Here is a 27,825-nt window from a genome sequence, read left to right as displayed (position 1 = left end):
AAAAGTTCAACATATTAAGATAATGAAACGGCGTCGTTTCGACGTGAACCCAAACAATGGAAAGCCATCGTTAACATTCGTCAACCGAACTTCTAGGGTTTAAACCTCACTCACACCAATTCCCGCGCTTAAGTTTATAGGGTTTAAGCCTCTGCGACACCGTGTTTGGAGGGTTCGGCTCCCCATTTAGCTTCCATGGACGTTGAAATGGAGACATCTCCGAGCTATTTCGATCCCGAAGATCTCAGCATTCGGGAGAAGTATCGCAGATATGGGTTTGGATCTAACTTTAATTGGTTTTGGCTTTTTGAACTTTTTATTTTTTATTCCGTCTGTTTGGTTTCTCGTAAATTGTGAGTGGAACCTCATGATAGGTAAGGGCTGGAATGGCTGTCGTATGATTTTAAGTTTTTGTATTTTCCTTCAATTTCTCAGCATCCAAACGGAACGGGGCACATAATTTCCTAATTTTTGTTTTGGAATTTTGGGAAGTGATTCATGCATTTCCTTGGATTATTGAACTCGTTTGTACAGAGAGCATACGATAACATACCCCAATTTGATTAGTAAAGATGGAGCTTGGTTATGCTTATACTCTTTAAAAACTTAGATAGCTGTGATTTTTATTTATTTTTTCTTCAGGACAGGTGGGAAAATCGAAGGAAATAAAATTTTGAGTATTGGATTTTTAATTATTCGGGACCTGAAGTATAGCTTTGTTTTTAGGCAACCAAACGGTATACAACTAATAGGCCAAGTCGAAGTGTACTTTTTATTTTTATTTTTTGTGGGGTGTTGGGGGGGGTTGTGTGTGGTGGAATTTGAAGCAATGTAAATCGAATTCAATTTTTTTATTTTTTATTTTGAAAGTTTTTCTGCAACCAAACATGGGGGGTTAAGTTTGAAGAAGATGCAGGAATTAAGAGGAAAACAAGTTATAATGATTGTAAGATTCATTAGTGGGCTCTGGTGTTCTCCCTTTCTGGGGTGTTTTCGGATCTTCCATGAACAGTAAGAAATGTTTTGCTGGGATGGCACAGCAGCTTCGTGGGAAAAAGACACAAGAAAGGTGGCAAAATGGTTTCTTTCTATTTGTTTTGGTCCATATGGAAAGGGAGGAATGGGAGGTTCTTTGGAGGTTGAATTTCTCTTTATTAGACTTTGTAGATCCTCTTAGAGTTTTTTTGAACCGGTTGGTTCATGCTTTTGTTTTGTTGGCCTAGTGTGCTTTGTATGCTTCTTGTGTACTTGGGTTGCATCTCCTTCTCATTAGATGCTTCCATGGTTTGCTTATAAAAAATACTTGAAAATTGCAATAAAGTTGCTTGTGTCATGCACTTAACCCTTGTGATAAAGTCCCCAAAAAAAGTCAAAATCATAAATGTGACTTGAACATACTGAAGTGTCACTGCTGAGTTATTGGCTCTACTTTCTTAAGTTGAAACATTCGAATCAGCATGGAACTTATCTCTAGACAAATACACAAACAATTTTCCATTCTAGTTCAAGTAGTATTTGGGAAAATCCATTTTATAAATAGTAGTAATTTCTACTAGAAAGAGTGACTTGGTCAAAAGTCATTTTATGCGTTATGTGCGTTGCATACTTTTCATCCTTCTACCATGTTAAATCTGGGAAATGCCTTTTTGGCCTTGTATATATTGTGTATACTTTAGGCGCTTTTTGGCACTTTTAATACAATTGCTTTACTTATAAAAAAAAACACCTAGGAAATGCCTTTTTCTTGTATATGCTGCTTCATGTGGGTGATGTATTTTCTCAGGGTTCTGGAACTTGAAACTTTTGTGTATCTCACTGTTCTCAGATATTTGTTACTATGCATAAATCATTTTCAAACATATCTGAGTGCATTTTCAATGCCCATATCAACACTTCAACATGAAATACATGCAGAAAAAGGCAGTCAGGCTCAAGCATATCGCCCTACCAAGAAAATTCAGTTTCAAAGTACAGTGGAACCAGGCTTTTGTTTGATGGACAGAGTATTCTAAGACAGCCTAATGCTGCTCTTTTTCTTGAAGATATTAAACTAGAAGTTGAGAGCTTTGAAGCTGATCACTCAGAAGGCACACCTGCTAGGGCACAATCTGCTTCTAAAAGGAGATTATCCATTGATAGTCATGGAATCTCAGAGGTGGATGCTGGTATTGATTCTGTCCGCCGAGTTGGAAGTCATTCATTGAAATCTTGCAAGCATGAAGATGACTTACTGGCAGATGCTGGAGAGACAACCTTTGCTTTATTTGCATCTTTACTTGATTCTGCTCTTCAAGGTGCATCTAAGTAGAATTACTTTTGTTATATAACAATATCAAACATTTTAGGTTTTTGTTCTCTTGCATCTTAAAATAGATTATATATTTATGACTACTTATGGTGATCAAGGTTTTCAAGCCCCACTAGCAATTTTTCCCCATTTGAGCTATCTCAGTCATAGGGAGTATAGAGAAATGATGCATGGGAATGTTCTCCTGCACAACAACAGGTCTAGTTAAGCTAAACAAATGAGTGGTATTGTACTTAAATTTACTGGCATTTTTATTTATTCAAATGATTTTTTTTTTTCAAAAAGAAAAAAGAAAAATGTAAACTTCAAATTTTGACAGTGGATTGTTGATTTTAAGCATTGAGATTACTTATGCATCTTTACCCTTTGATGTTTCCTTATATTTTTTTTTTTTGATAGGCAAACGGAAAGAAAGTGTTTAAGAGGAACCTAACAAAAGAAGGGTGGAATCCAAGTACACACGATGTATACAAGCAGCACTAAAAACACTAACAAAAACAACACCTAAGTTAACCAACCCAAAAATAGATGATCGACATTTCTTTAATACCTCTTTGGGCTGCCTATGCAACTTGATCCCAGGAAAAACAATCTGCCATGATTTCAATGCAAAAGGGCATTGATTAGCCATCTCACTATTCCTGAAACAGAGAATGCAGCTGTCTGTGTTGATAGTCCTATAGGGTTTCCCAACTCTAGGAGGTGTTTGGTATTGACCTTCTTATTAGCTTCCAACCAAGTGAAAACTTTAATTTTTAGGGGACTCCTAAACTTCCTAGGGAACTTGTCATATGGGGTCAACGACAAGACTATCTTCTCAATAGGGTGTAAAAGAGAGATTTAGAAGGGAAAATATGTTCGTTCCAAAGGTAAATATAAGTTATGGTTTTTCAAGTACACTGCTTCTCTCTTAACCAGAAAGTCAGCATGCCACTCATCCTTGTGCAAACCATGAATGTTACTGATTACCTGATACCATGAGGACGTGTACTCCCTGTCATGCAATTTTCACTTAGAAATAAAAGCTCTATTTCTTGCATAAATTCCCTCTAGGCCTAGCTCCTTCTGGTTTAGACCTGAAACTTGATTCTAGCCAATCTCTGCATTCTCTTCCCTCACCAAACTGGATTACAGGAAGTTGCTCTAAATTTTCTCAATTCTAGAAGCTATACTTATTGCAATTTTGAAAAGGAATAAATACTGCACTAGGATATGTGCTTAACAAGCTTGACTCAAAGTAATCCTCATTGCTGATGACAAATATACTTTTTCCACTCATCAAGGCTCTTCGTTCTTACTCCACAATTGGGTCATAAAACTGAATAACTTCGGGGTTCCTTTGCATTAGGATGCTATGGTTGGTAAGTGGCCGATTATTAGTCCTAGAACCCACTAGAGATGTCACTCTTTCAACATGCTTGGAGCTAGCTTCACTTCTCCTAAGAGACTTTTATGTATGCTAATCTTAGACTAGATACCATCTAAAATGATTTGAGGATAAGTTGAATGTTTTCCTCCTTTCTTGTGCTAAAAAATAATGGAAATATCTGCATGCCATAGATGGGAGATCTGCAATCCATTCCTTCCTATCTCAAAACCCTTAATTGAACCATGCTTTTTAGCTTGGCAAACCAATTGGTTGAGAGCATCAATTACAATGTAAATAGAAAGAGATAATAGCCCACTACCTCCTTTAGAGTCAAAATCTTAGCTCAAGTTGCTTCCCAAACATAAAAGCTAATTCTTGGAGGCACCAAAGAATTCCAAACTATGCCATAGAGGAACAAATCCACTCTCTTATATGCCAAAGAGGAGTAGAAAGATTTAACAAAAAAAGCACCATCCTTTGTAGGCAATCAAACCATAACGTTGTCAGTCTCCAAAGAGATGGGGTGTGCAGACAACCTCCAAAAGAAGGCTTATACCTCCTCTAGTCCCTAGTCATGCAATTGCCTAGTAAATATAGGACTCCAGCTATCATCCTCTCAAAGGTCACTCACCGAAGTGCCTTTTGAGGTAGCTATGGAATATAGCTCCGGAAATGACTCCCTCAAGGACAAATCCCCATACCACTTGTCCCTCCAAAACTTCACCTTGTTCCCAAGCCCAACCTTAAACCTGGTTCTAATCTTGAAAATCTCTCAGCTACCTCTGATGGCCTTCCATACTCCCACATCGTGCCTTTCTCTCACTTTTTAAGTGCAATGCACATGAAGTATACAAAAAATGCCTACTAGTGAAAAGGGAATGGAACAAAAGGGCTCATCTCCTTACTTTAAGCTCAATCAACCTACAACATCTAACATGGACATTGTGTGATCCTCTATATACACTCTAACCCAATTCACAAAAGTATACAAAAAAATTGATTTGATTGCTTGGTCGGATTGCTTAGCATCATTAAAAGCCTTTCTATTCCTTTCCTTCCAAAGAGTCCACAACAAACATAAGGGAATGACCCTCCTTGCTTTTTTTCGTTTTTTCCCCACGAAAGAGCAATGCCAACCCAATAGTTTTCCTTTGAAGAATGCATAACCTCTTGAGGCATCTATCCAACCTTTTTTTTTTTTTTTTAAATATAGTTGAGGCATCTATCCAACTAACCATTATGATTACCATTAGTGGGGAGTGCAAAGTTTCCTGATACCTTGAACCCATTTCCTGCTTCTATTCCCTAGTGTGTGATATTTAGGAAGTCCAAAAAGGCAATTTCATACATCTAATGAGGACAACCGTGAGTGTTGGTTGCTATATCAAATCATAATGAGTAATACACTGAAGCTTTCAAAGCTAGTGAGAAACAAAAAATATAATATAGAAGTAAGAATAAAATATAATTCAGTTTTGGGTGTTTGCTTATCAAAAAAAGAAAAAAAAAGAAAAAAGGTTTTGGGCGTGATTCTATTTTCTAAATTTGGCTGATGTAAGAGTTTTACCATTGTTAGCTTGATCTTGTCTATATTTAAGGGTGGCTTTGTCATAGAGATAAATTGGGTTGCATTCCTTGCTAGATTTGGTGTGCAAGTGGGTTATATTTAAGGCTATTTTTAATCTCGTTGGCTGTTGGTTTCCTGAGGGCTGAGAGGTTAAACCAATGTTTTGAAAGGCTAAAGGCAATCTTGAGGCATTTTGCCTAAAAGAGGCGAGGTGTAAGGCTTGAGGCAGAATGAGGCATAAGCCACAACTTAAACAAATAAATAATAAAAAATTATCAAAAAAATACTCATTAAGTCCCAATGAAATTGAAAAATGAAAAGACATAAACTTCATAATGGTAAAATTAATTATTTTTCATTATTAATGGTTCTAATTTAGTACTTTTTTTTGGACATAAAATTTAGCTCTCTCTCATGGTTTTACTAAATAATTTTCAACATTATTGTTACTATCACTAGGATCCTCCAAGGAATATAATCATATTCAACTGCTATGTTATCCTCTCCTTTGATGTTAATATTCACCTATCCTTATTCTTTGTCCACCGATTGTAGTGACATAATCAACCACTAGGATAGTATTCTTCTGAATTTCTATTTTCCCATTCCATTTAAAAAGTTAATTGAAAGTTAAATAAGTCCTTATTTTGTAAAAGCTTTAACCAAGTAGGAACCTAATACAAAATTCATGAAATCTATATCAAAAGTCCACAAAAGCGATATATGATAGAACCCATTATAACTCATTGAATATTGACACTTAAGCCTCTTATAAAATATATATCAAAAGCCCATAAAGGTCGAAAACCCTTTGGATATTTGAGGCTTAGGTCTCAACAGCAGTAAGGCTGTAGCCTCAAAGCTATAAGCCTTGACAGGGTGAGGCTTAAGCCTCAATTACCCTAACTGAGGCTATAGCCTCAAGGCTAATTTGTAGAGCCTTGCTTTGAGATGAGCCCCAAGGCGTAAGCCTCAATAGCCTTTTAAAACATGGGGTTAAACAGGTGCATTCCCTGGAGTTTGCCTTTTCTTGCTACCTTGTAGGTTATACCAGTAGAGGAAAGAGTAATGATATTGACAATGTGGTTATGGTTATGATGGACTTTAGTTTCTTTTTGGACTTTTTTTAATTGTTTTTGTAATCTTGCACTCCCATTTGTGGCAAAGTCATCATTTTTCCTTAGCCTCCATAATATACTGTATATGAGATTCATTATGTATACTTTGTGTGTACTTTCTGGTTTTTCTTCTCTGTTTTTGTAATCTTGCACTCCCATTTGTGTCAAAGTCATCATTTTTCCTTAGCCTCCATAATATACCGTATATGAGATTCATTATATATACTTTGTGTGTACTTTCTGGGTTTTTCTTCTCTAATGAAATTTTATAATTTATAGCAATGTAAGCCTGGAAAGTTGGAGAATCAAAGAGCTTGAAGGAATGCATCCTGTGTGGCACAGGAAACCCTCAAAGCTTAGTTTTAGTTAGCTTTTGGGAAGGGGAGGGGGTCTTACTGTTGTTTGAAGGATCCTTGAACATGGGTTTGAGATAATTTGCAAAGTAGCCAAGTAATTAGTCCAAGTTTATGTTTTTTCTTTTGGCTATTAAGATGCATTATGAGGTTTATTATGGCTCTCTGTTAGTGGAGGCAGGGCATGAAGTAGTTATGTTAAAGAGAAGTTTTTTGAGTTGTAGATTCTTAGCTGTTGGTCAGGATCTTCTCATTGTTCAGAGTTCATTCTCCACAAAGCTTGAGATGATATTTTTATGGTCCATGGCGTGTATCTTACAACAACTTCCATTTTGCAGGGTTGTTATCTATCCCTGATCTGATATTACAATTTGAGACGTCTTCCCGAAATGTTTCAGAGTCAATTAGGTATGCCTCATACTATACTCATATTTGTATTTCATAGCTTGGTAGAAGAGCCCCCTGGAATGCATGTACACTACCTGAACAGTGTCATTTGTGAAATTTTCATTATATTTTGACTTTTTGTTTAATGTCAGTATATTACTGGTACACTTTCTTTCCAATATGAAATCATTTGGCTTGGCTGCTAAATGCTTTTATCCTTACATATGAATATTCGCCTTTACCAATACCCTACCTGGTTTTTTATGTTTCACTATGCTTGGACTTTTTCTTCTTGCTGAGCTTTTGTTTTTCTCAAAACAAAAGAAGTTTTGATTGCTATCAGGTTTATTTGATACTAATATTGTGTTATTTATCTGTTTTTTGCCATTTTTTTAATGTTCAATATTGCAAATTTTAGTTGATGAAAGATGTGTATATAAGAGAGGATCATGTATATAAACAGAAATTCAACTTCTTGTAAGATCCACAGGAAAAGTGCTTTATGAAGAACACCCATGGTAACAAAAAAAAAAATAAAAAATCTATTGCCCTAGTATACTGGACTCCAGTAAGTTCCACCTAAAAGAACCATTGATTCTTCTTTTTTTAAAATCTCCTGCTCCAAATATTTTGCTATCCAGCCCCCTTTTTGTATCCCTTGCACATATTCATCTATGGGCTATTCAATTCCTTGATAAGTGCTAATAAATTTTTAGAATTTTATGCAAGGTTGTTGGGCTAGATTTCATCATAGATAAATTTTTTTTGATAAGTAAAAAGAAGTATATTAAACGAAAAGAGGAAACACCAAAAACCGGTGCCCTCTAAGTATACAGGGAGTATACACACCACCTTCCCTAACTAGGAGCCTATCTAGTCTACAAAACTTACAAGAGAAGAATGACTCTCTGCTAGGGAACCCTTGACCCATGACCAAAGATTACATACAAAAGAATATTTTAACCTTTGAAGCGATAGATCCTCATCCCCAAACGCTAGCCTATTTCTCTCCTTCCAAACTGACCAAAAAATACATAAAGGCGCCATTTGCCAAGCCTTCTTGCGTCTTTTCCCCACAAACCCTCCATTCCACCCAAGAAGGGTTGTCTTCACTGTACACGAAAGAGTCCAAGATATACCAAAAAGGGAGAAAAGGAGGTTCCACAGGACTCGTGTCTTGACACAATGCAGTAGGAGATGATCCACTGTTTCTTCTTCAGATAGACAGAGAAAGCACCTATTTGCCAAAGAGAACCCCCTCCTTTGAAGTTGCTCATGTGTTAAAACTTTACCTCAAGAAGCCTCCCAAGCAAAGAAAGCTACCTTGGGAGGCACTCTTGCCCTCCAAATTCTTTCGCTAGGGAACATAGAAAGGCCCCCCGGCTCCATCATAGAATAAAGGGACCTAACTGAGAAAGCCCCATCATTTGAAGTTGTCCAGATCACTCTATCTTCCTCCTCCCTTTGAACCCTGAAAGCTTGGATCTTCTGCAACAACCGCTCCACTAAATCAATCTCCCAATCATTAAACGCCCTTGCAAAGAGAGGAGTCCAACCAACCCCATCACTAACAGGATTCCAAACCTCCGAAACCCAAGCATTCTTCGACATGGACATGGAGAAAAGAGAGGGGAAGGACTCACAAAGAGGCCCATCTCCACACCACTTGTCTTTCCAAAATTTCACTCTTTGCCCATTACCTAAATGGAAAGCTACCCTGCCATCTAACAGCCCCCACTTCTTCCTAATTGCTTTCCAAAGCCCAACTCCGTTTCTTCCCATCACATCCTGAGTACACCAGCCCCCCTCCTCTACGCTATACTTGAGGCTAATTACACTCCTCCACAACGCCTCTCTCTCATTAGCAAACCTCCAATTCCACTTACACAAAAGGGCACTATTCATCAAAGATAAATTTCTCACCCCTAGCCCACCTTTTCTTTTCTCCAAGCATACCAAGTTCCATCTTACAAGGTGAGGTTTATGGGCTAGAGCTCCCCCACCCCACAGAAAATCCCTTTGAATTTTCTCCAATCTCAACCTCACTTTTCTAGGCAAATAAAAGAGAGACATCAAATAAATAGGCATGCTGGACATAGTGCTTCTGATTAGGGTGAGTCTTCCCCCTTTAGATATGTACTGCCTCTTCCACATAGCAAACCTTCTACGAAAATGCTCTTCAATCCCATCCCACACCGCCAAAGAATTGAAAGCTGCCCCTAAAGGCATTCCCAAATAACAAGAAGGAATCCCTCCTACTTTACACCCCAACTCCAAAGCCAAACCCTCTATATTCAGCACCCTTCCCACCGGGATCATCTCACTCTTCTCTAAGATAATCCTCAAACCCGAACATGCCTCAAACCACATGAGATGCCAGCTTAGATAAGTCATCTGATCTGAAGACTCCTCACAAAAAACCAACGTATCGTCCGCAAACAATTTCATCATAGATAAATAAATCTTCATAATCTCAGATCACTAGTTTTTAGGAAAGTTAATTATTGTAAAGTCAGTAATCGCATTCCATATTCATGTTTGTCTATCTAAATTTCTTAGATTGATTTGTGTGGATGATGATGCTCAAGTAAATCAGTAGAATGTTAATTCTGAAAGTTCCTTGAAGAAAAGTCAGATTTCCTGGAGTATAATAGAAACTGAATTTTGATGCATCCTCCCTTACTCTGTTATCCTGCAAAAATTCTGGAACAGAGAATTGAAAAATGTGTATGCCACATGGTGTGTCTTCCCTGATTTTCACCCTGTTGTGGTTCCTGTTAGAGCAAACATCCTTATGGAAGCTCAGTGCTCCTGTATGATCTGTTTGCCACCTCATGGCTTCCAAGTCCATTCAGAAAGAAGATTTCTGTGCTATTTTTTGAAAGTGGTGGCTACTGATCCAGGGCTTTGCAATAAAAGAAAAAAAAATCATACTGTTAATTAGGGCGATTTTTCACATTTCGGAACTAAATCATCTTGTGCATAATTTTTTCTTTCTTCAGAGACTGACTTTCAAGGATGATTTGTTGTCAATTCAGAGACTGAAACACTCTTTTATTCTTACTTTTTGGGCTGAGACTAAGTTGTTCATAGATGATTGCCCTCTAACTATAACTAATTTTATTGATTGGTTGGGTTCTAAGTAGGTTTGTGGTGTAGGGTTTTCTTTGTCTTTTGGCCTTGTTGAAGGCGGGTGTATAGGTATTGTATACTTTGAGTCGCTTTTTTAGCGTCTCTTTTATATATGAAATCTTATTTACTTATCATTTTTTTTTTTCTTTCTTCTTTTGGGTTCTGGGTGGCTATTTGACTGCATTCCTGTATGCTACTTTTGTAGATATGGTTCCACCACATGGCATCGGGTTGTGGAGGACAAATTGATGAGGCAGAAGGCTCTGCTCTTGCTTGATGAGGCTGCTTCCTGGTCTCTTCTGTGGCACCTATATGGAAAAGGAAATAACTCTTTAACCTCTTAAAGTTGTTAAGTTGGATTGTGTATTGCATATATTTTGTGAATGGCATTTTAGACAGTTTGATTTTTGTATCACTGCCTTTTGCATATTGAATGCCAGTGTAATCTTGATTAGCTTATGTCAGCAAGTGGATGCCTATAAAAAAAATGCTTATGTTAGCAAGTTGATGTTTTTAGTTCATAAAAATGATATATTACCGTGATAATTTAATGATTGAAAGAAATTATTTCATATTTTAGAATTTGAATTTATAATGTGTTTTGTAATCTTTCTTTCGATAATCTTGTCTCTTAGAAACTGATAATCAACATGTGCTTTCCTGTTCATGGAGATACTTGGTGGGTCCAATCCCATCCATCTTTCTATGCCTTGTTTTGATTCCAGAAGTTCTCCTGATGTGGTTTATGATGCTTCTACTGGCTCATAGCTTGTTAGAGTCTTACAAAAAAATGATGATTCATGTAAAGAATTCAGATATGTCAATCAACATGTATCAGAAATCTAGGTTATATATAAACTCCATTCATGTAATTATAGAATTTTTTGTCAAGATATCAATGATTTTTATCATATCATGTTTATCAAACAGTTAGCAACTTGTTGGGAACATCACATGTTTCATTTTTAACATGAAATTAAAAAAAAATTGGTTAAATGTATTAGATGATTCAGAAGAATCTCCACTCAGGGCCCTCGAGCCTGGCTCAAGTGGCAAGGGTTTGGGCGGTGAAATTGCAGGATTCTCTCTCTACATGTGTTTACCTAGACAACTTTTTTTCATGAGGATCCGTTTCCAAATATCACGTTGGAGGATTAGATCATCCTAAAACATGTTTGCAACTTAAACTAGCAAAAGTCAGCCGAAGAAAAGATTGAACAAAATTCTCATACTTACCCCCATTAGAGGTGGCATGCACACAGTTGGACACACATTTGTATGTCAGTTTCTCTTGTTTTGCAACACTATACTTTCTGATAGTCATCAACCTTATAAACTGCATTATCAAATTCATCCCTTATTTGTGTTCTCATATATTGTGCTATTTTTATAATTAAAAAGCAACTTCTCTAATAATTTTTTATGTAATCTTTTGTGAAGTTAATTACATTATATATGCTGCATGGCTATGGCACGTTCCATTCCAGTAATTCACTTTTGGTTTCTGTTGTAGTTTTTTTTATTGTTCTCAATTGATCCGATTTTCTTCCCTTTTGCTTGTATAACATGCAATTTTTGTTTGTTCTTGTGTTTGGACTTTAGATGGGTGGTTGCCTGATGACATCTAGTTATATATACATATGCATACACACATACAGATATATATTATTTATTTTATTTTATTTTTAATACTTTTCTCAGTTTCCAGTCCCTGGGCATCTTATCTTTTGGAGCTTTGAGTTTTGTGTGTGACAAACTTTTATCTTTGTGCAGGAAATGAAGAACTTCCTGAAGAACTAATCCTGGTGATGCATCTTCTGTTGCAATCTCTCACAAATAAGGAAAACCAAAATCTTTGTCCATAAGAACAATGCTTTATTAGGTTTTTTCCTCTCTTTTGGAATTCAAAGGTGTTACACTCATTTACATCTATTGCTTTATGCCAGTCCCCAACAACTTCACATTTGGAGGCTTGCCAATTTGTTGCAAATGATCATACAGCCCAACTATGTCTTCGGATAGTTCAGTGGCTAGAAGGTTTAGCCTCCAAAGCCCTTGATTTGGAAAACAAGGTAAAAAATCATTGCATTCTTCCTTTTGGTATGTTTTAAGTAGTTTAGTTCTTTAGTGTTATGTCCATTTTCCCTCTCTTTTAATTTTTCCTTTCATGATATTGAATGTTTGGTAAACATTTTGGAGTTCCTCCTTGAGCCCATGCCAAAGCCTTTTCATTGCTGGAAAACTCAGTACAAGTTCTTAGTATCCTTGTTAAGATATCCTTGTGCTTATCTTTGGTGGACCATTGGTGGCTAGGAATTAAAACGAAAGTGAAATATTCCCGGTGATCCATTATAAGGACCACTAGTATATTTTCTCCTATAGTCTATGTTATAGTTGCTATTCTTTCCATTCTTGTCTTTTTAATGGATTTCCATGTAGGTCTCAAGTTGTTCTCAAGCTGATGAGATACATGTTTAAAATAACATGAAACTTTGAGATGCATACATGCTTGGAATTGCTAAATATATTTGACTTTTGAATTAATGCATTTGTCACTGCCTTTTTCTGGGAAAGGATTCAGATATGGAAATCAACGCTTGATTTTCTTTTGCTTTTTCCCTGACAAGTATATATTTTATTATCCCATTTTGTGATGTAACTGCTCCTTTTTTGTTAAAAGCTAGCTTGCTCTGAAGCTTCACATAGTTGCACTGAATTGCACTGAATTGTACCATGTATCCATCAATTAGTTTGACATATCAATTAATTAATTCTTGCAGGTGAGGGGTTCTCATGTTGGTACGTACCTTCCCAGCTCTGGAATTTGGCATCATACTCAACGGTTTCTTAAGAAAGGTGTCTCCAATTCAAACACTGTCCATCACTTGGATTTTGATGCTCCAACACGTGAACATGCTCCTCTGCTACCTGATGACAAAGTACTCTTGTACATGACTGAGAAATTCCTGCTAAGTTTGTTTGAATTTTATGCATTCATTTCCTGCTGCAATGCTACCCTGATTGGACTATGTTAATTTTGAAAATAATGTTGCTTGCATGTCTGTATGTTAAGTGTGCAATGGAATATGAAAAATTATACTGTTATTATAGCTTCAGGAAGGTAATTTTATATCAAATACTGTTAATCTTTTGGATCATGTCCCAACCTGTGAACATGCTCAACATCTACCTGATGACAAAGCATTTCCATACATAACTGTCAAAGATCTACTTAGTTTGAACTTTGTACTTCAGTCTCCCATTGGAGAATTCTAGTTGTGTTTGCTGTACTGGCTACTTTTTTATTCCTGGCTTTGCTCTTGGTTTTCTTACATTTCAGATTTTTTTTCTTTTTTTCTTTTTTATTTTATTTTTTTAAGATTTCGTTAATTTTTTATTTAAAGTTTTCTTAACCTATTATCTGATATGGGAGATTGGAGGAAGTATTTTGACGGTTTAGATGTGGAGAAAGTCAAAAAATTAGAGGAGCTATTTTAAGAAGAAGAGTTGTTTAGTGTTTTGTTGTACTTAAATGGGGACAAAGCTCTAGGCTTGGATGGGTTCTCTATGGCCTTCTAGCTGTTTAGTTGGGATTTTGGGAAGAAAGGGGTGATTTAAATATTTGATTACATGAGCCATTTTTCATAGAGTTTCATCAACAGGGAAGGTTTGAAAATGTCCTCAATGCCATGTTTTTGGTGTTAATCCCAAAAGAAAAAGTGTGTAAAAGATCTAAAAGACTTTAGGCATATTAGCTTGATGTGTGGTTTGTATAAACTTCTAGCTAAAGTATTAGCTAATAGACTAAAGAAGGTGATGGGAAAAGAGATATCCAAGTTCAAGAATGCTTTCATGGAGGTAAGACAAATACTAAATGCGGTGCTTATAGCTAATGACACCATTGACTTTATGTTGACAAAGATTCCTGTGGAGTTATGTGTAATCTTGACATTGAAAAGACATGATCACATTAATTGGGCCCTTTTGCTATCAATCCTAGAAAAGATGGACTTTGATTAGAAATGAATCTGTTTGGGTGCCCTTTTTAAATCCGTGGTGGCTTGGGATAGGGTGGAAGAATGGTTTCATAAAATACTGGTGATGTGGAAAAGGCAGTATATATCTAAAGGGGGGAGGCTCAATCTGATTTAGAGCAGATTTTCGCTTTCACATATTCTATGTCCTTGTTTAGAATTCCGAGGAGAGTTAGATTCAAGTTAGAGAAGATTCAAAGAGATTTTCTCTGGAATGTGGGGCATTATGTCTAAAGCCCCACATTTGTTGAAGTGGTTGATTATTTGGTGAAGTAGTTTTTTGTGTTCCTTCTTGTTTGGTTGTGGCTTTTGGCGACCGTTGTATGTTTCCTGTGTGCTTTGGTGCACTATTTTTTTAGCGCTTTTATTTTTAATAATATACCCACTTTTTTTGGTAGATAATAAAGTGAGTTTATTATGTTTTTTTTTGTGTATATTATTTAAAAAACATAATAAACTCACTTTATTACCTATAAAAAAAAGAAAAAAGAAAAAAAAAATTGTATAAGCCCCCAAACTGATCTGAAGCCTTTTCAAGTCTGAATCACATTCTATGTATTAAATCTTCAGATGAAATTATGTTATCATCCATTGGAATTTGTTACAGAAAGCTTATTTTTGTTATTAGTTCCTATTATTTTGTTGTATGTGTTTTTCCTGAAAATTGTAGATTTTGAATATCTTGAAAAATATCCTTTTCTGGATAAGGAGCCTAATAATTTTACTCCAATAGAAACAAGATGAATCTCTTCTAGAAGATGTCTGGACTCTATTAAGGGCAGGAAGGCTGGAAGAGGCTTGTGACCTTTGCCGGTCTGCTGGACAAGTATGCTAATCTCCCAAGTGTGAGTTTATGGACCACTGTTTTTTTATTTCTTTTTTGTTTTCCTGACATATAATTCTTTCTGTTAGCCATGGCGTGCTGCAACTCTATGCCCATTTGGAGGATTGGACCAATTTCCTTCTATTGAAAGCTTGATGAAGAATGGAAAGAATAGAACTCTGCAAGCCATTGAACTTGAAAGTGGCATTGGTAACCAGTGGCGCCTTTGGAAATGGGCTTCCTATTGTGCATCAGAGGTAGATTCAAAGGATTGAATACATCTCTAGCATATTTACATTAATCTGTCTATCTGAAATGCATTCTTATATCGAGACTATGAATGAAAGCCTGAAAACGTTACAATTAGCATATAAGTTATAAATCATGTGACCTGGTTTGTTCCTTAAAAAATATATTAGGTATTAGAGGTTATTAATTGATGTAGGCTTGAATGTTAAAGAACTGGTTTTCTCTGTTGAGTGCCTGCATCTATTTTGTCTAAGATTCCAAACATTCTTAGAGTAATAAGATTATTCATTGCAAGTTTTCTGCTGTATTTTAAAGAGAATTTCTGAGCAAGATGGTGGAAAATACGAAACAGCTGTATATGCTGCCCAATGTAGTAACCTAAAGCGCATGCTTCCAATCTGTATGAACTGGGAGGTATGTCTTTCCCCTCATTGATGCAAAAGCCTTGAGTGTTGCTTACTTTCCTATTTTCAATTTTTTATTTACATGATTTACTTTATTTATACTGTCTGTTAGCATTTTTCCAAAAACGCTCAGGTTCTGAAAATATGAAATGCCTAATCACAGCATTTGAGCTCCTTTGCTCCTTCAATTGCATTTTGTACCTAACCTTGAGGCACTCTGGCTGCATGATTGTGGCGTTGTGTTGGCATTTTTAAAAAGCATATTGATTTTTTTTTTTTTTCTCATTGTCCTTTAAATTGTCTTCGAAATCTAACATCCCCTAATTATTCAGTCTGCATGCTGGGCAATGGCCAAGTCATGGCTTGATATTCAAGTGGATTTAGAACTAGCTCGCTTGCGACCTGGTGGAACTGATCAATTTAAAAATTATGGAGATATTGTTGATGGTAGTCCTGGAGAAGGTGACAGTGAGTCTCAGTCTTCTGTTGGACCAGAAAATTGGCCATTCCAAGTCCTGAACCAACAACCAAGGCAGCTTTCTGCTCTTCTTCAGAAACTTCATTCAGGGTATACATATGACACTGGTTTTGTTGATGTTATTTCCCCACAGTGATATCATTTGATATAAGGCATTTCTATTTTCTCTGTGATCTAGTGACACGGTACATGAAGCTGTGACTCGAGGCTGTAAGGAGCAGCATCGACAAATTGAGGCAAGATTCTCTCTCAGGAAAAGAGTTCAGTTATTTAACTATTTTATTACGAGTTTTCACTGGTAGAATGGATTCACTGTTCAAAGAAATGTTTTAGGTGCCCATGTAACATGGTTATTACATTCTTTGAGGATGGTTGGTGGACAGCAGGCACTACCAATACTACACAACAAAGTGATTTCACGATGGGGATATAGGAACAAGCTACCTGCTTTAAGATTTTTATGCTTAGGAAAAATACTCTGTCCTGACCTTACTGATTAAAGTTGTGGTTAGATTGGGTGTGCTTAGTAACTTGTCTTAAAATGAAGAAGATACAAATAAAATTGGGGACCCCTATCAAGTTACTGTTTTGGTGATGAAAAAAGGATTGTCAAATGGAAAGAATTGAAACCTCTCCCACTTGTGCATTGAGCAATCTGATCTCTGAGTATGTCTGCCTAGAAGCCCATTGTTTTCCTTCCATTTCTAAAAATATTTGTATGATAGTACATGAAGGTTCTTAACGATTTTGTGCCTAGAAGGTCATTGTCATCCTTCCATTTTAAAAATATTTGTGTGGTAGTACTTGAAAGTTTTTATTTGATTAAAACCTATGTTTCTTTCCTTCTTCTAACTCCTCACAGGTAGACAAAGATTAAAGAATGCAAAAAAATAAATAATTTAGAAAAATAAAAAAGAAGATACTTTGTAAATTTAGAGCCCCTTTGGTAGTGATTTTAGAAAGTGTTTTTAATATTTTTAACACTTAAAATTTTTTATTGTTCAAGTATTAGGAAGGCTAGAAATGTTTTCTAGAATCACTACCAAACGCACTCTAAGAGTGTGTTTGGGAGTGATTCTAAAAAGCATTTATAGCATTTCTAACACTTCAATGATAAAAATTTTCAAGTATTAGAAATATTAAAAGCGCTTCCTAGAATCACTACCAAACGAGTTCTAAATCTATTTTCCGGAAACACTTTCTATGAGGATCTTGTACCATGTTGATGCATCATATAAATATATTATTTACCATGACAAATAACTGTTTGTTGATAAATAAGGTATATGCATCTACATCCTGCGTTCATCTTACATGGTTGTGGGCCATACTGTTCCCCTTTTTCACTTCTGAGTTTCTGTAAATTTATGCACATTTTTCACAATAATTATTGATAAAAGATGAACCTTTCTCAGTTTGCTTACACTTTTTTTTTCACTCCTCCTTAACCTTGCATTATTGGACAGATGAATCTAATGGTTGGGGATATCCCACACTTGGTGGACCTCTTATGGTCATGGATATCACCATCAGAAGATGATCAAAATGTCTTCAGGTAATATTATGTTACTGCTCTCCATCTGAGTGTAGGTTTTTGTGTCTGGAGTTCAGGGACAATTGGGTTATTTTTCTTAATTTGATCCACTCCTATTCATTAATATGAACCTTCAAACTTTTGGACTCATGATGTGATGCCCCTACCCTGGAATTATATTGGTCAACTATCATTATTAATCTAAACCTTCAAACTTTTGAATTATTTTCGTGCACACACATCCTAAAATTATATTGACCAGCTATCACATCTATTCATTTGAAAGTCATTTCATCATGAAAAACACTGTTTGAATGTAATGACTTAAAAAGAACATGAAAGATGTCTATTACATATGGCTCACTGGGTGAATATTCAATTTTGGGTGGTTGATTGGCCATGTTAATTGAATATGAAGGTGTTCTTGACAAAATGAAAAGGACATGGCTAAGCAATTGTTTCTTGGTGATAAGTATCGTTTCATTTAGTGTGAAAAATACCCTTGATTTTGAGCTGAATTTTGTGTGCTTGTTGTCAGGCCTCATGGTGATCCTCAAATGATTCGTTTTGGTGCACATCTAGTGCTTGTGCTTAGATATTTACTTGCTGATCAAATGAAGGATTCTTTTAAAGAGAAAATTATGGCTATTGGTGATCTCATTGTCCACATGTAAGTAATTTTAAGTTATGATCTGTACGCAGTTGTTAAAGATTACATTTATAGATTAAGTAGATCTGACTGGAAGATTCCTAGGTCAGTAATCAACTAAAATTGTTAGTTTGAAAGTCCTTGATATTTTTAATTTTGTGGTATGGATATATAATTTTCTTGCCTATCAAAACATATATATAATATTTTTCAAGCCATTATATTTTTGATAGGTTTTCAAGCCATTATATTTAGCTGTTAGGATATAATCTTGTTGTATCGATTTGAGAACCTCCTGGCTGAAACATGGTTCCATCCCCCGTACCCATTCCTTGTGGAGAAGAGATGCCTTACCTATCTTCTGAATGTTGGACATTGGGTTTTCTTAGTATATGACATTAGGTCTCTTCAATGAAGACTGCTGTAGTTTAGAATGAAAGTCTTAGGATATCAAATATCAGTTTTTTTACATAATTCTCTCTGTTATTCATTTTTAATTGTGAAATCCTATTTCAGGTATGCAATGTTTTTATTTTCAAAGCAACATGAGGAGTTGGTTGGTATATATGCTTCTCAGCTTGCACGGCACCGTTGTATTGACCTTTTTGTTCACATGATGGAACTCAGGCTGAATGCCAGGTATGGTTATCCATATTGAGCTTATGTTTTGTATTTTATCTTTAACTCTTCGCCTTCTTTGTTCTTTTTATTTATGGCATTGAGATATTTGTTTACACAATGCAACTTGTTTACAAAATGCAACTTGTTTATATGTAAAGAGATAATATTACAGTGTAAAGAATTTTATAGTCTCCTATCTTAACATATTATTTCCTCCTATTTACCATTCCTTTTTCTTTTTGATCACTAGTGAGACAGTATTAGGCAAGACAGTTCATTGTATTGCATTTCCTTATTTTAATGAGAAACTATGAAATACATTGTATTGCTGTTTAGCCTAAGAAATAAATATAGGTGTTGCCCTTGAGGCCTAGCTCAAGTGGTAAAGGGATGGGGAGGGTTTGTGGGAGGTTCCAGGTTCAAGTCCCAGTGGGGACAAAAAACTTACCATCAAAATAAAAAATAAAAAAGAAACAAAAATAGGTGTTTGGTAATAAATAAAGAGGGAAGAGAATATTACTAGTCCCTTTTCTTATTTCCTGAAGAATTGGTTCCTCTCTACTTTTTTGGGTATCACCATATGGCTATAAGATGTAAAAGTAGGAGCTTTTAAGAAACTGTTTTCTTATCACCTTTGTTTTAGTATTTACCAGCAGTATTAACATGTTATAATAATGTTCTTTTGCCTGTCAACAGTTTGCATGTCAAACATAAAATCTTCCTTTCTGCCATAGAGTACTTGCCGTTCTCTCCAGGGGATGACTCAAAGGGTACTTTTGAAGAAATTATGGACAGGTATTTTTTTAGCAAATTATTTTTGATAAATCATTGAACCAGAAAGAATGTAAATTGTGTGATTTCCAATATATAGCTGACACATTCAGTTATAATCTTCTTGAACAGTGTTCTGTCAAGATCTCGGGAAATCAAACTTGGTAAATATGATAAGTCATCAGATGTAGCAGAGCAGCACCGGCTGCAGAGTCTTCAAAAAGCTATGGCTATTCAGTGGCTTTGCTTTACACCCCCTTCTACAATTACTGATGCTAAGGCTGTCAGTGTGAAACTTCTTCTGCGGGCTCTGATACACAGGTAGTTCATTTTCCTATCTTTTATGGTTTATAACAGTACCTACTTGGATGATTAATGTTTATTGCACCTGAAAACTAACCTGGTTTCTGGTGATTACTAAGAACTTCTGAAAGTTATTATTTTCATTTAGGCTGAATTGAATCAAGAAACATGTAATTTTGGTATCATTGTTGTTGTGATTGTGCTTATAGGTTCAAAATGTTGTAAAAGTTAGAAGTAAAGCCTTCTGAAATTAGGATTAAGTTAGGAAAAAGAAGAGGAAGAAGAAAGGAGAAAAAGAAAGTGGAGAAAGATTTAGGCCTGTTTAACTTAACTTCCCTTTACCTATAAACTAAGTTTATAAAAATACCTCATATAGCTAATAGCTAAAACTAATTAATAACTCTTTACATAACATTACAAAATAAAATAAATTCTAACCCCCTCACTCAAGTTGAAGCATAAAGATTAAACATGCCTAGCTAGGAACAAAATCTATGAATGGTATTATCCGTACTTGGTCTTCAAATTAAACATAAGGAATAACCACTTGCTTTTTTATCTAAATCTTAAATGAAATGAAAATCAACTTCTATCATGAAAGGCCAAATTATTTGCAATAAATATAGCATCTTGATTATCCCATTGCCCCAAATTGGAACATATATACCTGTCTCCAAAGAAGAAAAACAAACTCAGAACTTCTTAGATGTTGTGTGAGCCATGGCATGATACTCAGCGTAAACACTAGGCCAACCATCTATCAGAGGGACTGCCAAGTAATCAGCATCACTAAACCTCATCATAGATAAGGAAAGATAAGGCTGATATAGTAAGCCATTTCCTGGGGCCATTTTTAGATGGCATAAAATAGAAGAAAACCTTGAAGGAGGTTGCCGAGGAGCATGCACACATTGACTAACCAAACTGACAGCATAATTAATATATGAAATGATGAATGAATAACAATAAGATAAATTAATTTCCTAACAAGATTTAATAGTATCCAACATCACCAAATAACTCTCCCTGCCCACCATCAATGTAGAATCCATAGGAGTTTTGCATTAGGTCAAGTAACTAAGACATTAGTTTCTGAAAGAAGATTAAAAACATATTTTTGAAATGAGATAACAACATGCCTTAGGAGAAAGAGTAACATATTTTTGCAATAGCTGTCAAGTCATCCTCAGAGATGCTAATGTCATCAACATAGACAATCAAACTAATGGTACCAATAGAGGAATAGTGAACAAAGACGGAATGATCAAAAGTGAACTGCTAAAAGCCAAACTCTGTCACAGTGGTGCTGAACTGATTGAACCAAGCATGAGGTTACTATTTCAAACCATAGAAAGAATATTGAGCTCAGGCAATAAGAAATAACTTACTGATTTTTGGATCAGGATATCTGCAAAGGAGGCTTAGGAGGTGGAACAACTAGAATAGGAAGAGTGAGAATGTAAGAATTGCACCTCACAAGTAGATATGAGATCCACAGACAAATGAATAGGAAGAGTATGAGATTGTAAAAATTGCCCCTCATGATTAGATCTGAGATCCGTAAACAATATTCTGCTACGGGGTGGGAAGAAAGGAGTGGACTCCAAAGATGTAACATCAGTACTCATCAACTCTTAACAGAAGTTAGTGCAGAAGGAAAAACTATAAAAGTAGATGCGGTTGCTATTCTTTTCTTCTTTTTTAAATACCTGTTAGGACCGAAGATAGAAACTTTCACATCCCCACCACAATCTCTTGCCACTTGAGCCAAGTGTCAAGGGCATATTTCTTGCTATTCTTGGTTTAAATTTATACTCTATTTTTATGTATCACCTGATTTTGTCTTATTTGGTCTGCATTGCCCGGGTTTCCTGAAATCTTCTTTTACATTACCATGAATCATGATGCATGCCGATGATCATTCAATAATAATATGCTTGCTTTACTTATCAAAAAAAAAATAATAATATGCTTTTGAGGGACAATCCAGCTTTCTAGGGTGTAGTGGTTTGATTGTTGTTAGGGTGGTTGGCATTTGCTTTTCCATTCTCTCTCTTGCTTGCCTTTTGGTCTTAATTGCATACCTTGTGTATAATTTTTTGTGCCATTTTGCAAGCACATTTAATATATTCTCTCAATTTACCTATCAAAAAATAGTAATATGTATTACTCTTGTTTCTTTCTTGCCCCTTTTTATCATTACTTTTGTTGGCTTTCTGAAGATTGACCTTTGGTTGTTTGTATAGCAACATATTGTTCAGGGAGTTTTCTCTAATTTCTATGTGGAGGGTTCCAGCAATGCCAGTTGGTGCACACACTTTACTTAGTTTCCTTGCTGAACCTTTGAAGCAGCCTCCAGAAACTCTTCATGCATTTGAGGAGTATAATGTTGCTGAGAATTTAAAAGAATTTCAAGATTGGGTATGCTTCATTTAGTGTCTATGTTGTTCTCTTTCCAGGCAGTGTTTGTGTTACTTTTAGCTCTGATAAAATTAGTCTACATGCTAATATGTGTTTTTAAATAGAGTGAATACTACTCCTGTGATGCAACATATCGCAATTGGCTCAAAATTGAATCTGAGATTGCAGAGGTTCCCCCCCTTGAACTCTCATTGGAGGAAAGGCAAAGAGCCATTGCAGCAGCCAAAGAAACACTAAATTCATCACTTTCGTTGCTACTACGTAAGTAGGTTTAACTATATTCTTTTCATATAGGGGAAAAATCACACTAGAAATTAAGATAGATTTCTGGATTGGTTAAACCCTCTACTAGTATTGTTTTGTCCAGGATGATGAGTTTAGGTTTGTCATGCATGTTTTCTTCCATTCATGAGTTTTCCAGATTGAATTGTTATGATTTGACCTATGAATGGCTTAAATTCTTTGTACAGGAAAGGAAAATCCTTGGTTGGTTTCAGATGAAAATAATATTTATGAATCGATGGAACCTGTATTCCTAGAATTGCATGCAACTGCAGTGCTCTGTCTGCCATCTGGTGAATGTATGTGTCCAGATGCCACCTTGTGCACCACATTAATGAGTGCACTGTACTCCTCAGTGAGCGAGGAAATTGTGTTGAATCGCCAGTTAATGGTATGTTTATCCAGCACAAGTTATTGGTATGTTTAGTTACGTTGTTCTTTTATTTTATGTGCCAACAAAGGGCACAAAAAGGAAGAAAATAAAAATCTGGGAGCGTGCAGTGATTGAGGACAGCCTAATTGTTAAATGCTACCTACTTTGACCTCCAACTCCAAGCATCTGGATAGTGTTTGAGCAGAATTACATTATTGAACAAGTAGACCTCAAAAATGCATTTTTCCAAAAGAAATTTTCTTTAAAATGAGTGGGTCCTGGAAGATTGTTAATCTATTTTTCCTCTTAAAATGGTTGGTTTGGTCGGATTCAACAGATCCTTGTGGGTCCCACCAATGAAAAATCTGTTTCTGTTCCAGGTTAGATGTATGGTCAACCCTTTTTCATGGGGCTCAATGTCACATGGACAGCAGATGGGTGAGGGAAGCATGAAATTCCCTGTGCATAGAATCCAAAACATTTCCTGTTTGATGTCTTTTAAGGCATGAGCTGTCGTGGGATTGAGAATTGATGGTGGAAAGATGGAGGTTTTCGAAGGAAAGTTCAACCCTTTGGTATAAGGTTATATTGAGCGTCCATGAGATATATCCCAATGGTTGGGACACCAACATTTTTGTCAGATGGTTGCATCATTGCCCTTGGAAGGCCATCGAGTGAGTTAGAAACTCTCCTGTAGCATCTATCCTCAGTCTTTCTTCCCCTTTTGGTTGGAACTTTAATTTTTGCCATAACCTCACTGATTTGAAGATTGAAGATCTTGAAAGCCTCGTGTCCATTCTCGATTGTGTGCGCTTATCACCATCCTCCCCAAATGTGAAAGTTTTGTCATTAGGGTCCTCTAGCTTTTGGTCTTTATCATTCTCAAGCTTATTCATGGTCAAATTGTTTTTCTGAGTCTTAATCCAATAAATTAACTCTAACATGTTTCTCTCCAACAAAATTCATTTTTCAAAAGTTACATCATAGGTCAAGACATTTGCTTGGTTAGTAGCCAATAAGAGGGTTAACACAAATGACTTGCTTTAGGTGAGAAGACCTTTGAAAGTCCTCAGTTCTGATCATTGCTCTTTGTGTTTGAAAAGTGGAGTTGCTTGATCACCTTTTTTTAAACAGTCCATTGTCTTTGGAGCTATGGAACAAGTTATTTAGGCTAACTAGATTGGATTGGATTTCTTCTAGGAAGATCTTTAACATGATGACCATCTCCTTTAGGGGATTGGGGAACTCTCTTAGAGGCAAAGTTCTATGGCAAATTGCTGCCTTAGGTTGATTTGGATAGTATGAGGAAAGAAATGCAAGGATCTTTAAGGAAGAGTGGGGGACTTCTGAGATGATATGGAACTTAATTTATTTCTATCCCTCATTTTGGGCTTCTACCAATACTGCTTTTTAAGGGCATACCGCTCAATATTATTCAACTTGATTGCTTTTCTACATGTAAGATCAAAAGGGTAAAAATTAGCAAAGAGAGGATCATTGCCAATGTATTTTTTGGAGAAGGCTTCTTTATCTCTGGTTTGATCAGATTTTGGAATCGTGGGAAGGATTTCTCATCCTTCTTTTGTACTTCTAATCCATTTTAATGAAAATGTTGTGTTTCTGATTTTTTTGAAAAAAGAAAAGAAAAAAAGAAGCTCTCTTCCTATCATGTGTATTACATGACGAGAGGAATCACTGACCATTCTTCATAGAATCTGATCTAGGTGATTATTGGGGCCCATGAAAATGAAGTGCCTAACATTCTAAATCATTTCTATCTTGTCAATGGCAAAATTTAAAAGCACAAAAATTATTTTTTTAAGATTCAAGGAGCCTTCCAACCCATTTTTGATGCAGTAACTTTTCCTGCTAGTATTCAATCTTCTTCTTCTTCTTCTTCTTCTTTATGTGTGTGTGTGTATAGTTTCCATTTGCTCATGATCTGAACTTTTGTTATGATAGGTGAATGTTTCCATCTCACCAATGGACAATTACTGCATTGAGTTTGTTGTTCGCTGCTTGGCAGTGGAGGGTGATGGACTTGGATCACATGAACTCTGTGATGGTGGTGTTCTTGGTACTGTGATGGCAGCTGGCTTCAAAGGTAAGGAGCTAGAATTAATTTTTCTCAAGAAATTTCTTCTAATTTGCATTCTTGCTGATTACAATTATGTGGGAAATAAATAATCATCATGTGTGCCTTTCTTGTGTGGTTTGGAGATACTGGCCTCTCTCTCACCCAACATAAGAACCTTGATAGTTTAGCCAGAATCTGATATTGATTGGAATCTGTAACACTCAATAAGAATTATGGAAAGTTTTTGAGGTTTAAGTGTGAAGAAAAGAAATTAAGGAAAAATGAAAGGAAAAATAAGTACAGGAAAATAAAAAATGAGTTTAACTCAATAAATTTTTCATTTTACACTTCTCCATTTGTATTCTTCTACCATATGGAGAATGGAGAATTTAGAAATGTAGAAGTTTTTAAATAATTTTCATCCTATTTTATTTTTCTTGGTATGTTCCAAGGCAAACCAAGTAAAAGAATTCGAGATTTCTTCCTATTCTTTTTCATTTCTCTAATAATTCCATCATCCAAACAAAGGAATTGCTTAGGTAATTTTTTCTTATTCTTCTTCTTGTCCTGGGGATAAATATGGGAATAATTTGGTTGGAAGAACAATGTTTCATTGGATTGACATTATGCACCCCATTCTACATGTATTTTGTAGGACGTCATGATTCCCTGGGTTGATTGTGCTTACATATCTCACATCTATCTTGTGGTTAGAAATTAGTGAGACTGGGAAGGATGGCCAAGTGGGCTTCCATAGTAACATGAGAGAATGGGTACAAAAAATGGAATTTTCCTGTAAGAAGACCCACCCCCCACCAAAAAAAAAAAGAAGTGAAAAAGCAAAAATTTTTTTTAAAAAAATCCAACTGTTCTTGGGTTATAGAAGGAAGTGTACAGTTAAACAGAGAGGCATTATTTTGGGTACCATAGACTATATTGTGGGTAATCATTATTTAATGCAGGGGAACTTGCACGGTTTCAAGCTGGAGTTACAATAGAGATCTCCCGATTAGATGCCTGGTATTCAAGCAATGATGGTTCTCTCAAAGGGCCAGCTACATACATTGTGCAAGGCCTTTGTCGTAGGTGCTGTCTTCCAGAACTTGCTCTTCGATGTATGCAGGTAAGCCTCTCCTTTTGGGAGCAGTAAGTTCCTTGGATGTTAATTTCAACTCTTTACTCCATTCCCTTTGAAAATACAATGTCACAACTTCTTAATATTCATGGATTATCGTTTTTTCATGTTCATCTCCTTTTACATTTGTAGGTTTCTGTTTCACTAGTCCAGTCAGGTGATCCACCTGAAAATCATGATGAGTTGATTGAACTAGTTGCCTGCCCTGAAACTGGGTTTGTCCACTTGTTTAGTCAGCATCAGTTGCAGGTAAAATAATTGTTTGGTTACCAAGAAAACATCCTGGAATAGCTATTGATTATGGGGAAAAAAAAAAAGCATTGACACATACACACAGAGAGTCCCTTAGGTTTGCAACCATGATGACCTGTCCCATTGGGATTCATTTCCAGCCCCTCATACTTTCCTCCCTCATAAGTCACATATTGGGGCTTCAACCATCTGATACTCATTGGGTCCTCTCTCTCTCTCTCTCTCTCTCCTATTTTCTGCTGGTGTTGATTTCCTAGGAAGAGATTTTTTGATGAACTTACCCTTCCTTCCGAGGAAATGGCTATTAGCCATGGCTGAGGTTTGCAACCATGATGACCTGTCCCATTTGGATTCATCTCCAGCCCCTCATACTTTCCTCCCTCATAAGTCACATATTGGGGCTTCAACCATCTGATACTCACTGGGTCCTCGCTCTCTCTCTCTCTCTCTCTCTCTTATTTTCTGCTGGTATTGATTTCCTAGGAAGAGATTTTCTGATGAACTCACCCTTCCTTTGGAGGAAATGGTTATTAGCCATGGCAAAGGTGCTTTGGTGGTTCTCCTATTACAACCCTTTTTTCTCTGTACATACCTACTTAATTTCATCAAAAAGCATAATCCAAATTTCTGCAGAACGTCACTTTTGGTCATGAACTTGTAGTGATTTTGTTGATATTTAACATAGTTTCCCTCATTCACTTCATACAATTAGATTCAGCTGACGATACCTGGATTCCTCTTTTCTTGCCCAGGAATTTTTATTACTTGAGAGGGAATACTCAATATACAAAATGGAGCTTCAGGAGGATTCTCTGCTTGAATCATAGAATTGGTGTAGTAGTTAAAGAGGCCTGGAAGGCAGTATCCATTCACTTGATACAAGATACAATGCTGGCAAGTTTGTAAAATGGATGTAGAATTGAATTTATTCAATGCTGATGAGGCTGTAAAGACGATGTCATGTTCAAAAGGCACATTTTTTTATTTTTTTTTGTGAATGAGTTATTTCTAGAATGGTCTTGGATCCCATACTATTCAAACATGACATCCAAGTTTAAGCCCCTGTTCAGGAGTGATTTTGAGAGGGGCTACAACCACTTAAAATGCTGAAAGCTTTTTGATTTTTTTGGCAGAAAATAGGAGCCTGTTTGGGAGCACTACTCCTAAAGGAGATGATTTTGATTA

The 27,825-nt window shown here is 36.1% G+C and overlaps 1 protein-coding gene across 1 annotated transcript; it reads left to right on the top strand.

Annotated features, from left to right (window-relative positions):
* Positions 1–79: 79 nt before the first annotated feature.
* LOC117922091 (nuclear pore complex protein NUP107) lies at positions 80–27,825 on the top strand. The gene is made up of 24 exons (XM_034840109.1): positions 80–275; positions 1,915–2,294; positions 7,054–7,123; positions 10,440–10,555; positions 12,008–12,039; positions 12,181–12,306; positions 13,015–13,173; positions 15,002–15,094; positions 15,181–15,348; positions 15,656–15,754; positions 16,077–16,312; positions 16,401–16,458; positions 17,689–17,777; positions 18,295–18,426; positions 18,922–19,044; positions 19,723–19,821; positions 19,930–20,118; positions 22,347–22,521; positions 22,626–22,782; positions 22,992–23,194; positions 25,139–25,280; positions 26,216–26,376; positions 26,521–26,637; positions 27,393–27,825. Exons 1-24 carry the CDS (start codon positions 196–198, stop codon positions 27,465–27,467), a joined length of 3,279 nt encoding a protein of 1,092 aa, XP_034696000.1. The 5' UTR covers positions 80–195; the 3' UTR covers positions 27,468–27,825.

This window comes from Vitis riparia, chromosome 9 (genome assembly GCF_004353265.1).
Source record: "Vitis riparia cultivar Riparia Gloire de Montpellier isolate 1030 chromosome 9, EGFV_Vit.rip_1.0, whole genome shotgun sequence".
NCBI lineage: Eukaryota > Viridiplantae > Streptophyta > Magnoliopsida > Vitales > Vitaceae > Vitis > Vitis riparia.
Note: the sequence above shows the minus strand (reverse complement) of the source record. Positions and strands in the feature narration are given on the sequence as shown.

Excerpts from the sequence above, each read along its gene's own strand:
- LOC117922091 (XM_034840109.1), top strand. The coding sequence starts at position 196 with ATGGACGTTGAAATGGAGACATCTCCGAGCTATTTCGATCCCGAAGAT. Across the intron at positions 15,349-15,655 it reads CTTCCTATTGTGCATCAGAG|AGAATTTCTGAGCAAGATGG; the intron begins GTAGATTCAAAG and ends TGTATTTTAAAG. Across the intron at positions 15,755-16,076 it reads CAATCTGTATGAACTGGGAG|TCTGCATGCTGGGCAATGGC; the intron begins GTATGTCTTTCC and ends CTAATTATTCAG.